The 17,410-nt window shown below is 40.9% G+C and overlaps 1 protein-coding gene across 6 annotated transcripts in view; it reads right to left on the bottom strand.

The window, feature by feature from the left end:
- The window catches only part of LOC131134774 (neurobeachin-like), a 189,633-nt gene that overhangs the window by 2,781 nt on the left and 169,442 nt on the right, over positions 1–17,410 (bottom strand). For 4 of the 6 annotated variants that reach the window (XM_058080378.2, XM_058080376.2, XM_078792629.1 and 1 more), the window contains 9 exons: positions 15,210–15,377; positions 9,630–9,719; positions 8,491–8,668; positions 6,729–6,800; positions 6,445–6,600; positions 6,016–6,186; positions 3,070–3,171; positions 2,791–2,987; positions 2,480–2,631 (listed from right to left, as the gene is read on the bottom strand). In XM_058080378.2, coding sequence (XP_057936361.2) covers positions 2,480–2,631; positions 2,791–2,987; positions 3,070–3,171; positions 6,016–6,186; positions 6,445–6,600; positions 6,729–6,800; positions 8,491–8,668; positions 9,630–9,719; positions 15,210–15,377 — 1,286 coding nt within the window. Of the gene's footprint in view, positions 1–2,479; positions 2,632–2,790; positions 2,988–3,069; positions 3,172–3,246; positions 4,548–6,015; positions 6,187–6,444; positions 6,601–6,728; positions 6,801–8,490; positions 8,669–9,629; positions 9,720–15,209; positions 15,378–16,482; positions 16,979–17,053; positions 17,072–17,410 lie in introns of those variants that run through there. The other 2 variants (XM_078792628.1, XR_013627937.1) reach the window with 2 other exon arrangements.

Genomic DNA, 17,410 nt, shown 5'->3' with positions numbered 1-17,410 from the left:
CTCCGAAATGTGATACAATCTGGAGCTCAAACATATCAAACTTTTGGTTTTTTGTGACTCCATCGCAGAAGGGTGCAAGTGAGGCAAAGAAAATAGTGTGATGATAACCACAGAACCAGAAATGAGATTAACCTGGCTGCTCAGGATAATATACGCAAAAACTATTAATCGCAGCAATAGCTATAAAGCAGCACAAGGTCACAGTACCCTCTACATTACGCATTAGTAAGTCTTTTTTACTTTATTTTAGTTGTATTACATAGTACCTATTTTAATATGTGGCTTAAAACACTTCCTTGTATGTTAATAACAGTTTTAAGATTGTAGAACTTAATTTTCTCGAATACTACAAAAATATTGATAAATGACATTATTGTGATGATTCAAAACGTCAATCCTGCGTTACCCAATTACCACGAGCAAGGGGGATGAAAGGAACATGGATACTAATCCATGTCATTTTACCTCCACCGCCATTGTCAGTCAGTTAAATCAGCCCAAGGCCATCCAAAATTCTCCTGACTTTCAGGGGTCATGTCAGCCTAAAAGATCCCAGACCAAGCGACATCCCGGCACCCGCTGTACAACTGACATGACGACTGCAGTCATTTAAAAAAAAAAAAGGGGGGGGGGCACTCACAGACGATAGCACTGTAACTTCTCTTGCTTCAGGCTCTGTTTGAAAGAGATTTTATTGTTTCAACCTCTCAGACATGGAAATGGCGTTGTGGGTGCCCTGAAACCATATATATATGAAAACGTCTTCCAGAGTGGGAAAATCTGAAAACTTCCTCAATGGTTAGGTGGGACATGTGGTTCCATTGGTGTGCCTTGTGTTACGGTGCAAACATGAAACTTATTTCAACCCACAAAAAAAAGCGCGCAGGCCACACAGCTAAGAGACCCGAGTTTGATTCCACCCTCGGACATCTCTGTGTGGAGTTTACATCTTCTCCTCGTGCGAAGTTTGCATCTTCTCCCCTTGCATGCGTGGGTTTTCTCCAGGTATTCAGGTTTCCTCCCACATTCCAAAAACTTGCTAGGTTAATTGGTGACTCCAAATTGTCCATAGGTATGAATGTGAGTGTGAATGGTTGTTTGTCTATATGAGCCCTGTGATTGGCTGCCCACCAGTCCAGGGTGTACCCTGCCACTCGCTTGAAGACAGCTGGGATAGGCTCCAGCACCCCCGCGACCCTTGTGAGGATAAGCAGTAGAAAATGAATGAATGGAACTAAACTGTGTGTGCATGCATTAATATTTCCCTACAATGCTAAACCTTCTTCACGCTACACACCTCCATGCTCTTCCACTTCCTCCTTGCTAAACATCGATGCTGAACTCCTATTAAACGAAATTCTGCCGCCTTATGGTCGTTTAATGTGCAGTTGCACAAGAAAACATATAAGATGTAGAAATACGTCTTTCACATTTATCGACACATAAATACATCGTGGGTATTGAATGACTTAAGTAATGGAAAACTTAGGTCTTGACATTTTTCTTAGTTTGTCTTTTTCCATTCGGTACCCTGCAGTATTGTGCAGAAAGTCATTTTTCTTGTTTTGTGGATCAAATAAATACAATTACAAAAAAAAAAATCAGAGACACATTGTTATGGTGGACAGTGAAAAAATTATAAAAATACGGATTTTAATTAGAATAGTTAAAATAACACTTGCAAATTATTTCTAATTATTTCCATTTAATATATTAATATTTCAGTTAATATTACTGTACATTTATATCACAATAAGACATTTTCTTGTTATATAAAATGGATTATCATTATATTATTAAATGCATTACTAAAAGCATTTTTCCCAATGTTTTTGTTAATACCAAATATAGATAGTTATTATAAACAATTATGTTTGTTTTTTTCTTTAATGGAGCTATGTTTTGAGCAAGCATTTTTTAAGTGGACCCCGCCTCTCACCCGAGGACAGCTGGGATAGGCTCCAGCATACCCCCACGACCCTTGTGACGATAAGCGGTATAGAAAATGGATGAATGAATGAATGTTCCTCTGTGGACAGGACCTAGGCTCATTGTCGTTAAAGCTCACTTGTGGTCATGTGACAGTGATGGGTTGGTGGCATCATCGTTTCTAAAACAAAATAGCAGCTGTTTAAAGGAAAACAGTTTTTCCGACTCTGGAAGCACCCAAAACACCATTTCTGTGTATATGAGAGGCTGAATTTTGTTGTTTTGACCTGAAAACATTCTGTGTGGATAGCCTTTAAGTAAAACACTGACAGCCATGACGGACACACCCATACAGACGCACGCACACCATGGACTTCTTTTCCCTCAGGCAACATTATTATTATCAGACGTCACCATTAAAGTCACTGACACTTCTTTCATTTCATGGCTGCTGTAAATTGAAAAAAATATAACAGCGGTTGCCTGAGGTCACCTGATCAAAGGAGCTTTAAAGGGGTGGGGTCCAAAACAACCAAGTTCCTGTACTGACCTTTGGTCATGTGACAGGTCCATGGCTCTGATGCCGGCGTCGCAGCCTGGGTACATGTAAAGCTGCTTGAAGTTACACGCCTGCCACACCTGCACCACGCCGTTGTCGCCGCCCGTCACCAGATTATGGCCATCACTGCTCAGGAGAATGGCCTGCGGGAGTACACAAACAGCCATAATATTAGGTACACATGCACAACATAATACAAGACTTCTGGCCTCCAAAAAGTCAGACTACATATTATTATATGAAGATGCCATTCCGCTGATGGCTATTAGAAAGCCAAGATGTGGTCCATGATGGCAGCTCACCCTGGTGCTGTCACCGACTTCCATGTGGGCCAACAGTTTGCCGTTTATGCTGAAGTTGCAGAAGCGTCCCCTCTCGTAGTAGATGATGCAGTGACCCTCACTGGACACCGAGATGAGTCGGGGGCATCGGAAGTGCTCAGGAGCCTCCAGAGCTCGCAGGAGGTCTCCCGTGATGGTGTGGACCAGACATGGACCATCTAACAGCAACACACATATACCGGAGCAAAAACACAATAGAGATAGGGAGGGTAAAGAGGCGTGTGGAGGACATCTTCTGACCTTTGGCCCCGCTGATGACCAGACCCAGCTCTGCGCAGACCGCCACACACGCCACTTCCTGGTCGTGACCCGTGAGGACGGCTCGCGGCGCCGGGAAATCAGCTAGAAGAGGAGAGACAAATTGTACTAATATAATATAAGTGGCTGTAGGAAATAGTCCATTCCCGGGTGAAACACTCATCTGTCTTAACAAGCCAAATTTAACATTTGTAACATAGTGTAAACATTGGAACAAAGTGTAAAAATAAGCTAACCAGGAGACACACATCTGCTCACAGTGGAGGTTGGCTCGGATTGTCATGTAAATGTGGGGTTGGCCCAATGGTGGCCGCCAAGCCACTCGCCTCTATGCCATGTCACATGATTGATGACGGCCGTGGGGGATGGATGGGGAGGTTAGTGAGGGCATGCAGCTTCCAGACCCCCAAAAATATGGCCACCACACTGCTCTTGATTTAATTTATAGAATGAATGAATGATGTATATCATATGTTTTCTTTATCAATCACATTCATTTTATGTTTACTATTGGTTTTTTTAAAACATATTTTTAAATTCTGCCCTGTGATTGGGTGGCGACCAGTACAGGGTGTACCCCACCTCTCACCCAAAGTCAGCTGGGATAGTCTCCAGCACCCCCTCATGACCCTAGTGAGGATAAGCGGCATAGGAAATGGATGGATGTTTACATTTTATAGACAACCACTACGTATCTCACTTTTATGGCATATATAAAACGGCATACAATTCTGCTATTATTCCATAATAATTCAGCCTATCACATGAATAAAGTTGATTTTCAGACTCATGGCAATTATTAAGTTATAATCTAACAAACATCTCCTCCCTCTCATGTTGGCCATAAAGGCTCTGCTGGAGCTCTGTGAAGTTTATTTATTAAATTAAGAAAATCAATGTAATGTAAGTAACATTGTATATAAGAATTTATTATTTTTTAATTCAATCATTCAATTATTTTTTTAAACTACATATCCCACTGACGTTTATGGTATTGCAGCATAACATTTTGGTGATTCCATTTCTTTTTTAAAACTTAATAAATAAATAAAATACATTTCTAACATCCCCCCCGGCCCTTGTGTTGGCCATATTGCCTCTGCAGCGGACCAGTCTGTTGGACTGTGATCGATGTGGTCCCATTGAGACCAGGACCTGGAGCTGTCAGTCTACACACCACCTGCTCTGATGATGCTGGTGACCGTAGATGCGGATGGTTTGGTGTGTGTGTTGGTGGGGTGGCGGGGGGGGGGTGTTGCTGTTTGACGAGAACAAGTGTCAGCAAAAGCCTCTGGGGAGGTAAAAAAATGGGAAAGTGGAAGCCGCTCACCTTACCCACAAAAGATTCAATCTCGCTGCTTCGTGTCGCGGCCGCCCTCGGGACATGGATGAGTCAACGTCTTGTGATGGGATGAGGAGGGGGGTGCGGTTGACTGGGATACTTTTTTTTTTAATGATTGCTGGTGGAAGACGTGGAAAGCCATCTTTTGGTTTACTACACTCTTAGCCCTTTTAGGAAGCAATGAATGCCCATATGGATCTGATGTGCAATAACCACCCTCATGGGATACAACATTAGGCACACCTACACACTTTAATGAGCTTTATCACAATAATCCCATTTGGATTAACATGGTCACTCGGTATATTTACTGTTGTGGTTGCAGATTACATTGGTGCATCATGCTGATAAATGATACTTCATCCCTACAATAACAAACATTGCAGTCAGCCCTCGTTTATTGCGGTTAATTGGTTGCAAACCTGACCGTGATAAGTGAATTTCTGCATGGTAGGATTCAATATTAATGATAATGTAGTTCGAGACATTCTAAATATGTTTTTTTTACCACTATTAGAAGCCATTGGACATGAAACAACACCCCTATAGTCACCTTTACACTTATTATCCTCACTCGTGTAAAAATAATGGACACTATTGCACTACCGCCATCTTTGTTTACACCATATGGCGCAACTTCAGTATGCAGGGATACAAGAGGCGAACAACGCTTGGCTTTAAACTTCAGAGCTAACTAGTTAGTCTCCAATTGAACTATTGTAAACTTGAGAAAGGAGAAGAAACTGAATTGCCAATCAGCAAAGAATATTACAATTGATAGAACTATTACGATAGATCAGGGGTGGGCAAACAATGTCACAGGGGCCATATGTGGCCCACCAAGCGTTTGAATCTGGCCCGCCAGTTGCTTTCTAACTTTTAACATACAATCTGGCAACATGACTTGCAAGTCTCGATGTCTTACTTAGTTAAAAAAAACAACAACAAAACTGTCAAATTTAATGACATAGTTTGATGTGGTCTGATGTTTAAAGTGCTCCTGAAAAAAGGGACTTCAGAACATACAGCTGATAGCATAACACATTTACAGATAAAATTAGACAAATAATTCAAGGAAAATTATAAGCATAAAATAGTGTGTGTGTGTGTTAAATATATGTTCTGGTCCCCAGGACAATTTTGTTAACTAAATGCGACCCACAAGTCAAAATATTTGTCCATCCCTGCTATAGATGATGATGATACTAATGATATTGCAAACATTGTTACCATTGCAAATAAACGGACTATATAAATAAAAAAAAGTCTTCAAAAGTCTGTCCAGAGTAGACAAAGTATCTACAAGAGATATTTGTATCTTCTTTTCCCTTTGTGTGTGCGATGAGGATGCTTTGTACGCAGCGTGGACGTCAAGGGAATCCCCCCCCTCCGACAAGGAACACGAGCACTAATTGGAGGCAGCCGAGCCGAAATTCTTAATGAGATGTCCGAGCTTTGACGGAGTTAATTATGGAAAAGCTTGCTACTAAAGAATCATGTGACTTCAAAGGTTATGAGGAAAATGCAATGCAACATGAAGATTGGTTAATTAGAGACCGGTCGTGGGGAAAGTGTGTGTTACTGACTGTTGACAGGGTTGTCTCCAATGATGTGATGCCTGCCGCTCCAGTACCACAGAAGAAGAGTGGCGTCTCTGGAGCCGGACACGATGTAGCAGTCCCCCCCGATGTATGACTCCGACCTGGCCAGACACGTCACCACATCCCAGTGGCCGAACACAATCTGGGTCAGCTTTCCTGGATGGGACCATAGCAAACATGAAGGAAGGACTCTGAATGCATCACAGAGCACCTCCTAATACGGTGCTATATACTACCAATATTACTGCTATTGCATTGGGCCTTAAGAGGTTCCACTGTAATGCAAACAGAGTAGTATCACCTTAACAATTCCATTGTGTTCCAACATGCCATGCTGTATTGTAAGAAGGTCTGAGCTCTCAGTCCTCCACGGATGAGCGCTCACACCTTGGCGTTTTACACCGGAACCCCCACCTGTCTCCGAGGAGTACACACGGAAGCTCTTGTCCCAGAATCCGCACACCAGAATGTAACGGTTGTCAGCTGTCACCACGAAGCACTGGGTGCTGATCTGGATGCTCTGGTCCACTAAGTCTGTGATCTGACGCTTGTTGCTCGCAGCGCTGTTTGCTGGCGGCGAGAATAAAGAAGAAGCAGACACGCAGGAGGACAGGTGTCAACAGTAGAAGTCTACAAGAAATGGATCCATTTATGAAGACACTAGTGAGTAGGTTAATGGAATAATGAGGCTCACTCACCAATCAGGGGGTCCATCTCTATGGGGAGATGATGGGCCTGCTCCAGAGAGTAACCTGGTGCTCCTCTCAGACCTGAAACAACACAACAGAGTCCAATTTATCAACAAAATAGGGTCACAAAGCCTTAGAGGTGTATGCATGTATATTGACCTTGGGACAACTAGTGGCTGCATGCTTTAAATTTCAATCTAAATTAAATAACACCAGAAATCATATAACTAAAAATAAAAACAAAATAAAACTATGACTATCCTGCATTATTAACATCGCAAGTGGTTATCTACTTTGTCAAGTCGGTTCTTGGCTTTTTCCGCATTCACATAAAAAGGGACATTTGACGTCATATTATTCTGCTTCAGCACAAACTGAAGCGATCCCAGTCGGTGTATTTTACACAAATGAGCCCAAGTCATTATTATGGAACATTATGAGGAGTTAAATAAGGTTGCCATTGCCAAAAAGCAACCTTGTCGCCACCAATAGAGCAAGGAAAGACCACTGTCTTTTAGTTTTTGAATGATGTCTGTATTGTTTGCATATTTTACTCATCTCTATCATAGAGTTTGTTTGTGTGTTTTATTAAAAGCGAGGTCGAGTGTGTGTTTGTTTTTATTACAGTCTGAATGAACACACAACTGTCTGTGTACAATGTCAATAAATGCTTTTTTGACGGCTAGTGACTCACATTGCTCTATACATAAAAAAACTCATTGTTTATTCATGGCCATATCAAAGTCAAATCATTCATTATACTCAGCATCTCTGACAAATAAGTACTAGGTGTACGCTGTACCTAGTGATGACCACAAGGTGGCAGTGGTGATGTGTTCCTTTGTGACATCTTTTTCCTTTTAGTTGATAAAAATATTTATTGTAGTTGATTGATGCCTCTGAGCGCTTATTCCTCCAGCAAATATTGTAATATGAAAAGACCAACAGGGTGAGTACTCACACAAGGACTGATGTGACATATACATCTACTAACGTTGGACAAATTAATATTTCATATTGTAGTTTATTCCTGACAACTTGACTCTAACTGACTGAAAATCTATCTTGCTTACAGATGGATGAAATTTCATCAGGGAATGCTAGCAGATCAACGCAAGCTTGAAGAAGCTGTTAAAAACCCGTCATAGTGCTCCTCGAATTATTCTTGCTCCCGGGTCCACTGGGCTCTCAAAAATGGTGATGGCCTCTCCGAATTGAGTTAAACAGTGAAACTGGGGTGTTTTTTTAAGATGAAGGTCTGGACATAACCTGGCCGGACAAGGTTATGAGTTTCGCCAAAGTTATCATGGTGATATTGCTGAGCTGCTTTAAAACAGGCAAGCCCGGCCTTACACAACACAACTCGCTTCACAGTACCCCCCCACCCCCCCAGTGAAGACATCCATTTTCAGGGAAAAGTAGCACCAATTAAAATGAATGACATTTTTTGGGGTCATTATTGTGTAACGCCAAACCTCACTTCCTGTCCGTCCAGCATGGCGGCCAGTGGTCTACAGCTGGCTTCATTAAGAGCAGGGGAATCTTTTTGCAGAGTCCTCCACTGACAGCTGGCAAGTGTGATCAGAATGTGGCGGAGCTACGGCCTAATTTCCAAGCAAGCATTGCTTTGGCCCCCTGACCCTGAAGGTGGCGGCCTCCCGCTCTCATGGTGCTGATATAACATGTGGAAACACTCACCTGGGAGGAAGGTGCCGGCCAGGCCTGTTTGGAACCATTTTTATGTGGTGTTCATGACGGATCGCCAACTCACCGGCCGTGTTGTGCCAGCGGTTGACGGCGAAGAGACGGCTGCACGTGACGGTGACCACAGCCGGCACGGTGAGATGAGGCAGCGTGTTGGCGGCCACGTGCGTCACCGGAGAATTGGAGGGAAACTTCAGCACCATGATGACATCCTGCTGCATCTGCTCCTTGAACATCAGCGGACTCTAGAAGAAGAACACAATTTCCCTCATAGGAAATACAAATGGCAGTTTTTGTACACTGTCCTGGTTTGTTTGAAATAAAAAATGAGTTCAATCCATTTGTTGTTTATCGTTATTTTTAGGGATGTCCGATTTTGCCTTTTTTGCTGAAAACCGATATGCCCATATTGTCCAACTCTCCATTTCCAATACAAATATGTGTAACTTGACATATCTCCTGTGGTGGAATGAACACAGATGTGTGGGACACAGCATTTTTAAAATATCGTTTTTCATGATCCCGAAAAAAATCCGATACCCATTTTGACTGACATTGAATATTTTTATACAGATATCAGGACAATAATTATCATTACCGATAATTATCATCCCTAATTATTTTGTACTGTTATTTTCTTGTTGACTGGATTTTTTAAAGTTAACAACTGAGTAAAAGTGAAAAAAAGCCATAGCAAAACACAAACAAGTTAATCTCTTGATGTTAAACGATTTAAGGTCTGATGTGACATCATCAATGACAATTGACAGGAGCAGGGTGCTCCTGTCATATAGATGATGTTTGGCTTGTGTTTTTGCAGCAAGTACCAAAAAATAGCAGAACGATCCTGTCATATAGAGGACTAACATATTTGCAATAAGTCCTTAAAACCAGCAGAGCACTCCTGTCATATCTTTAACTATGATGAACATACTGCTTCAGTTTTATAACTAGGATTCATTAATGATGACATGAGTCATTTGGTGGTGTAATAATGTTAAGGTGTAGTACTGACATTTATACAAAGTAAGAATAAAAGGGGAAGTTAAGGCCTATAGCTTCAAATGTGTCGCAGTGTGATGATGTCACACAAGCTGGCGATGAGCGGAACTGGACTGAAGCACGTGCTCACACAAACATACATACATCATACTTGCACACACATCATGCAGACTTTTTTTCCCCCAGCATGCTCTTTGCTCTCACCAGGTGCATGGCGGAGCTGCGTGGAGGATGTGGCTCAATAAGCAACTGAGATGGCGTCTGTCCAAAGCTCCGGATCTGAGCCTCCGTGGCCTGCAGGGGAGAGAGAGAGGGCGGCTGTCACGGTGGATAGGCGTCAAAGTGATGGGTCAATGCGTTACTTGACAATGCAAGCAAATCCTAACTCTCGGTGCACCCCACCCCCAATCCCCCCATCCTCACCCCGCAGAGTCATCCAACTGTTAGCATGGAAGAGACAAGCCTTTTCCTATTAACATGCTTGGCTTAACCATTCCCATTTGCAGGCGCAGAGGGGCCACGCTGCACAAACGCTAACCTGGACTGACACGTCAGCTAGCAGTGCAGCAGCATTTTTTCATGCTATTGTGCTGCATACAAAGGACAGGACACACACATAGTACATATACACACATATGCACGTATATGGTGTACAGCAGAGAGGCAGGCAAAAGTGCACAAGGTGATTTAAGTGAATGTTGCTGTTTTACTAGGAAGCGTTGATCTGGCAAGGAAAACACAACACTAACTGAGAAGAGACCTCAACCAAGGATGACCTTATGGAGAGGTACCATAACGGACAGGGATGCCGTATAGGTGGGGCAAAGTTAGGCCAATTACAAGACAGGCACCCCCCAAAATTATTCATTATTAAAAAGTAAAAAGGGGGATCCCAGCCTGATTTTTGCTGCCAACATTTATGCATCAATAAATAAAAAAACAAAAATAATGCTTTCTTGTAATGTTAACAAGGGTTTCATAGCAAAATTTTTACTATTTTTGTTTATTTTTATGGTTATAAATTGCATTTAACGACAATAAAAATACAATTCTTTTGAAAAGTGTAACAAAGTTTTATGTTGAATTTGTTCGATAATGCACCTTTATTCAGATCTTCACCCACATGAAATAAATATTGCAGCAAACCCTTGGAAATTTAATATTTTGGAGATTTTGTCATAATGTCTTGGAAATATGGTTAAAAAAAGAACCCCCACCTGAATTAAAGAGATTTTGACTGCCTCCTATCTTGTGTTTATAAGACAAATTTGATGATGATAGCCATAGAACTGAAAAAGCAACCTAAACAACAGTACTTTCCCAATTCATACATGAGCTGTATACTTTGGGGTGTTCCCATCGGGCACCAACCATCAGTGTCGGACGATTTCCCGTGAAAAATCATATGCCGATACTTGCTATATCAGCTCCGCCCCATTGCAGCATCCAGCCTATACAGCAATGTAGCATCCCTACCTGTACTGCATTAAAAGCCTTTAAAAGGGCCTTCCTATTGTTATATACTATCTTTCATTGAGTCTTTTCTTGAGTATACAGGAAGTGTGCCATTCCACAGTGGGCGTGATTGAAGTGACTTCCACCATCACGGAAGATTTCGTAGGCACCTGTACACACCGCTTACGATCACGTACAGCCATTGGGCAGCACACGCCATGGCTGTGCATGGAGAATGGGACATTTGGAGGTCATTCTGGATCAGGACAGGCCACCTGCAAGCCAAACATGCAATGACACCCCCCTGCACTCCTTACCCACTCTCTTCCCAAAAAACAACCTCCTCCTGCTCCCCTCGGGTCACTTCCTATCTGGCAGGGCACTGTTGTGGGTTGTTGCATGCCAGGACATTTACTCACTGGAGGTGACTAATGAGCACGCCAATCCAAGTTGATGTATGATAACCATGGGAACACTAATGAAACTTACCGCATTGGAAATCTCAGGTGCTAACATAAGTATGCATAAGTATGCATAAAAAGTAAGCATAAAAATTACTTCCCAACAAACAGTCTTTTGGAGAGTAAGTATCTACCTTTCTACGATGTCGGGCATCCGATGGCCACAAATGACAGACTCCCAAAAACAAGTACCGGTATTCATATTTACTCTTTTAAATGAGTCCATCTTCATTCTTCTACTTCAGCCTGAAATGTGTGCCAACATTAGGTCAAGTCGATATTGTTTGTTTTTACTCCAAGTTCTTTCCAAAATAATATGGATTAAAGCAGGTTTTCAAAAGTCACCTTTAAATGTGATGCGTTATTTCCTCTAAGCAGTGTGTGATCAACAAAAACAACAACAAAAGAAAATCAACAAGGAGCTGTTTGCTTTAAGTTCTTATTTCAGCGAAGGGAAGGTGTTTAAAGGTGACTTTCGATGTGATTCTTGCAGCCAACACTGGTGACAAGACTAAACCCCTGAAACACTCCATAGCATCAGCATCCTCCAATGCACGCGTGCAATGCAGCAGCACAACAGCTCTGTCAGACAGAAAGAGGACGCGACCTTTAGTTGACCCGCTAAGCAGCGTGGGATCGTACCGTGTCACGACACCTGAGAGACAACACGCACAGAAGGCACTTTTTTCTTTTTTTTTTGCCACAAACTGGATGTAAATATTGATAGTACTGATATAAAAGCTAGCATCAGTATCGACCCGATGAGACTGATGAGCTTTGATGAGCTTTGATGAGCTTTGATGAGCTTGATAATTTTCAGTTGTGGTCTGTGTCTATTTTGTTGGTTTGTTTGTATACATTAAAGCCAAATAATTTCAATGTTGTTTAATAGTAGGATATTGCTTTTTGCTTTTGTTGTAGTTATAGTGCAGTATTTTATGTAATACAAGGCAATAATTAAATTATTTAGTTGCTATTGTAACATTGTCCTACCGTATATTGTTGTATCGATATTGATCCAGTTTTCACATCATTAATTTTTGATAAAACATGTTCACAAATACAGTACTGCATGTAACAAACTATTACTTTTACCTTGTACTGTATGGTTTTGCAAAATCAGGTGCCCAAACAAAGAACCCTACGTGCTGCTGACTCACTGTCCGTGCATTTTTTATTGAGCGCAACTACTAGATAACCCTACATACTACAATATTGGGTACTTATATAATTAGTTATATAAGTACTTATACTTATATAATTCTTCATCAAATGTATTTTTTGTTCATATTGTTGAGTGACTGGAAACATTTCCTTGATATTCGTACATTTCTTACTATTCACAACCAAGTGTGTTGATACATCTAGTTGTTTACTGAAATTGCTGAAACTAAGAAATTAAAGGCAAATGTACAAAATCATTCAACTAAAATGTATTAATCTAAAAATGTATTGGCAATACTGGCATTTGTATGTACTTGGCATTGGATTGATACCAAAATTTGCACCCAACCTTACCACAAAGTACTTTCAAATACATCTAATCTACTTGTTAAGTTTTAATTCTCAGTTATTTATCCCCAGGGCGTCTCCAGATTGACAGCTGTGGAGTTGGCGTGCAAATGACAGCGTGCACTACTTTATATGGAGGAGTAATGACCTTTAATATGCGACTTCCTCAAAAAGGTCAAGTGATGACACACTTGTAAATGTGACATTAATGTCAACGACGCCCACCACTAAGACTTTGTTGTCTTTGTCAAGCTAGGCCAGGAAGGGATGGGCTACAAGGAATAAACTGAAAACTTAACAGTGATGGATAATTTGTCCATCCTCCCTCTGAGTGACACCACATGGATCCCAATCGAGGGGCGGCTGTCATGTTTTTGTTCCAGCATGGCCATGGCGAGGACCACTGTCATCGCTCCCTCCACCAGGGGGTCCTGTGTCCTACCTGACAGGACGCAGCCAGGAAACAATCTGTCCACCTTGGATATGTCCCGACATTTGTAAGCGCCCTAAATGTGGCGGTGGATGCCATTTATGCAATTCATCATCTGTCACGACCTAGGAATGAATCAATATTCACTTCCACGTTTCAGCAAGTCGCTGCATGACATTTATTGGGCTCTTTGCCATGATCCGCCTCTCTGAACTCAACTAGGCAGCTCACACACAAATGATACCTTTGGAGTTTCACTGTATGACATTAGGGAGACAGTCACATATTTAGATGGATTTTATACATTGAATAAAAACAGTTACTTGATAGGAACATGATGTTTTTGGGAGTTAATCTGATGGTACAAAAACTATCTTCTGGACTTGGATTAATCTCTCAATTAGTGAATCATGGTGGTCGTCTACATTGCATCAGCTTTTGTAAAGTTTGCCATTGTTGTTTTTTTTCTTTTAACAATGTTGTAAGACACCAACATGAGTGGATTACAAGAAAAGATTGTTGTAGTTTATTGATGCAATTATTATTATTAATTGAAATATTCTTTAATACCAACCTCTTTAGGACAGGGGTGTCATTTGTAGCCCACAGCTGTTTTTTTATTGGCCCCATGCATACACTTATAATACATTTGAATTTGCTTTGCAAAAGAATATCTTTATTTTATTCATTATTTTTTATTAATAATATTAATTATTACTTAATATGATATTAATTAAATTATTATATAATACATTATTAATACATGAATTATTATTAAATTAATACATTAAATTATTGAAGTTGTAATTATTTTAGGACATTTTAATAGCGGCAACTTTATTTGCGAGGTTATTTTGTATTGTGTAAACAAGGAGACTCTTGGTGGAATGACCAACGCGAGTCTTAATTGGTGTTAAAACATCACAAACACACCAGTTGCCATTAGCCAAAAAGCACACGGTGGATCTTGACACAATTAGACACTTCAACAGATGCTGTCAGCTCTCAAAGTAACACAACTGGCAGTTTCACTAAATAAGAATAAAAAAAAAAAAAAAAAAACGACAACAACAAAGCCTGCTTGGATCAGGCAAATCTTGTGCACGTGATTTGCATAATGGTCACTTGATAAATAAAGGCGCCGCTGGAAGTGACAGTATATAAATGACTTGTTTTGCAGACAGCAGATGGCGGACATCACAGAAAGAGAGACAAGCTCAGCCCGGAAAGACCCACAATGCACGGCAGCTGCTGCCCACCGCCTTGCAATTAAGCTATTCACAAGTCACACGCCGCAGCTCATAGATATTCAATTAATTTGTTCAAGAACAAGGAGTTTCAGCCGCTCATCTTATTGACTACCTGACCTCTGCTGATTGATCACAGAGCTCACTCATTGATCCTATTGAGGAGCCATGTTGACACACTGACATGTCATTTAAAAAAAAGACACACAAGGGTGAAACTGGGGAAAACATGCACCCATACTGCCTGTGCTATGATTTTTCTGACAAATCTGCCACACAGTTGGCACTGTTATTAAACCCCAAAGGTCGGATTGAGTTGAAATTTCTCACACAGCTCAATGTGCTGCACAAAAGTGCGAAATTTAGAACACACCTTTAGGCGACTGACAAGCACGTGTATAAAATTTGAACATGGTTGGTTGAAAAACATGGCCGCCATCAGGCAAAATGGGCGCATCTTCGCAACTATTTCACCATTAGTGATTGAGAATTTGTCAAATGATTCAAAAACTTTCAAAATATCTATATTACATGTATGCTAACATGTCTTCCAAAGCCACAAATTCCATTTTTGGGTCACCATGGCATCAATGAACAGTTACCCTCCACGAACCAGGAAGTCACGGCCCAATAACAACAAAGTATTCTCTGTGTGTTTGTGTATGCGTGTGCACCTTACCTCTCTGATCAAAGGGTCAGTCATTGCGTCCAGGCTCACAGCGCCCTCGTAGGTCAGGTGGTGAAAGACGTTGAGTGCGCGTACCGCCTCGGGGCCTCGCTGCTTGTAGCCGAAAATAAGGTCAATCCACTGATGCAGCTGACATGACACAAACTCGCTTTCCAGGGCCTGTCAGACGAGCACAAGCCAATTAAGAGATGAGAGGTGCACAACACACACATACAGGGATGACACAGGTTGTCCTTTCATATCATGAACAACTGGAATGTGTGGGGTTAGGGTCACAGGACCTTGCATGGACAGCAAAACACACAGGACATAACATTAGGTATACTTAATGTCATCCAATACAAGAGCTGCACTTGAAAGATGTCTCTGCTTTGGACTGACCAGCAAAACATCCACAGGACTACATAGCAGACCTCCCCTAGGCCAGATAATCCTAATTTGGATCAACATCAAAGTGCACGCTTTCATAGATAATCAGTGCTGTGAACTAGTAAAATAAAACTATTAAAACCATGTATTTTTCAAATGATAATTCAAGACATGTCATGTCATTTAAACTTCAATCTTAAATATTGCATGAAAACAATACCTTATTGTGTTGTTAATGAATTATTATTAATATTCAAATAATTGTCCTTCATTTTTTCCATAATTTAAGGACATCATTTATTATTTTTTTCCAATTAGGTCCAACCACAATAAATATACTATTAAATGAATGCCTAAAACACATAAAATATATACATTAGTAATTATTTAGATGGGTGATTACCAAATGGATTAATTCAGTATGTATTAATGATCATTAACATTAAGTTATTATAATAATAATGTAAAATACTTCATAATTAAGATAATTATTTGGGTGCAACCACAATACTAAACATGTTGGTAAATTAATACTTGAACACTATCATTGCAAAAGCACAATAAAAATACATAATACATTTATAAAGTAATGAAAAAAACGAATGAAAGAAGCATTTATATAATAGTACAATTCCCTGGGTTGTGCAGACAAGATTAATCTTACAGTATGGCTGTAAATTGAGATGAAGTTTAGATAGCTGTACACAATAAATACAATAATCAAAAAAAATAGAAGCAATATCTGCCCAGTGTAACGTACTGTGCTGTAATCTGCTCTCACCTATCACATTTCTCTGTCCACTTAAAAAAAAAACGAGTCGAACAAATGGGTACAGTGCTAACTGAGATCCAATTTAGTGTAATACTATCTGTGAGACCAGCACTGATAAATGACCTGAGAGGGTGTATTCCTCCGTTACATCTTGATTGCAGACAACACGGCAGGCTGATAAATGCAGAAGTAGAAGTGTACTGCTGCACAATATGACTGCCATGCATGCTGCTGGGGAATAACAACCATTAGCAAGAAAGGCTGCTGGAGCATACACAGGCCCGCTTTGCCACAGGGCATGTCACCACAATTGGAAGTGGCACATGCAAAGATGGGAAGCCAGGGAGAAAGGGAAGAGAGAGAGAAGGATAGGGAGAGAGGGGTGAACAGGAGATGATTGTAGACATAAATTAAATATAAAAGAGGCTGGCTGCTGAATAGAACAAAAGGAAGAAGATGGTGATTGCACGTGCAGACCATCTTCACTTGTTGTAGACTTCTTGTTTTCAGAGATGCACCACCATCCATCCCAATGCATCATCTAACTCTAACCCACAATCATCCATCCCTCTCCATACTGGACTGCAAGCCAAGACCGAGCTGGGCCGACCGAGCAGGGCTGCAGAGAAAGGTCACCTCCATAAGAGCAGCCCAGCTGTGTCACTCAGGCTGAAAAGGTCAAGTGTGTTCTCACCGTGTTCTTCTAGCTCTGCTGTTAAAAAAAAAAAAAAGCCAAAAAGAAGACATGCAAGGAGAGTTGCTAACATTTACAGTTGATTTAGAAAAGGTTTGTGTGATGTTTAAGATGAGGGAATTTTGTCAATATTCAAAGAATTACCTGCAAGTTATCGTGATAGTAATACAATTTTAAAAAAATGAAGAAAAATGGGAAATTAGCTGTGTGAGTGATAAAGGAATGTTCAGTGAAGACAGCGGGTTCTGCAAAAGTGGTGATGATGCGACTGCACAATAGAAGAGCTCATGTCTAGTGCAGTTTTAAGCCGTAAGAAAAGCCACAAGATGGCAGGAGTAAATTTTATAAGAGTGCGCC

The sequence above is a fragment of the Doryrhamphus excisus genome, linkage group LG8 (genome assembly GCF_037039965.1).
Source record: "Doryrhamphus excisus strain RoL-2023G ecotype Guam linkage group LG8, RoL_Dexc_Guam_v1.1, whole genome shotgun sequence".
NCBI classification, from domain to species: domain Eukaryota; kingdom Metazoa; phylum Chordata; class Actinopteri; order Syngnathiformes; family Syngnathidae; genus Doryrhamphus; species Doryrhamphus excisus.
The sequence above is the reverse complement of the archived record's forward strand: the minus strand, read 5'-3'. Positions and strand labels throughout refer to the sequence as shown.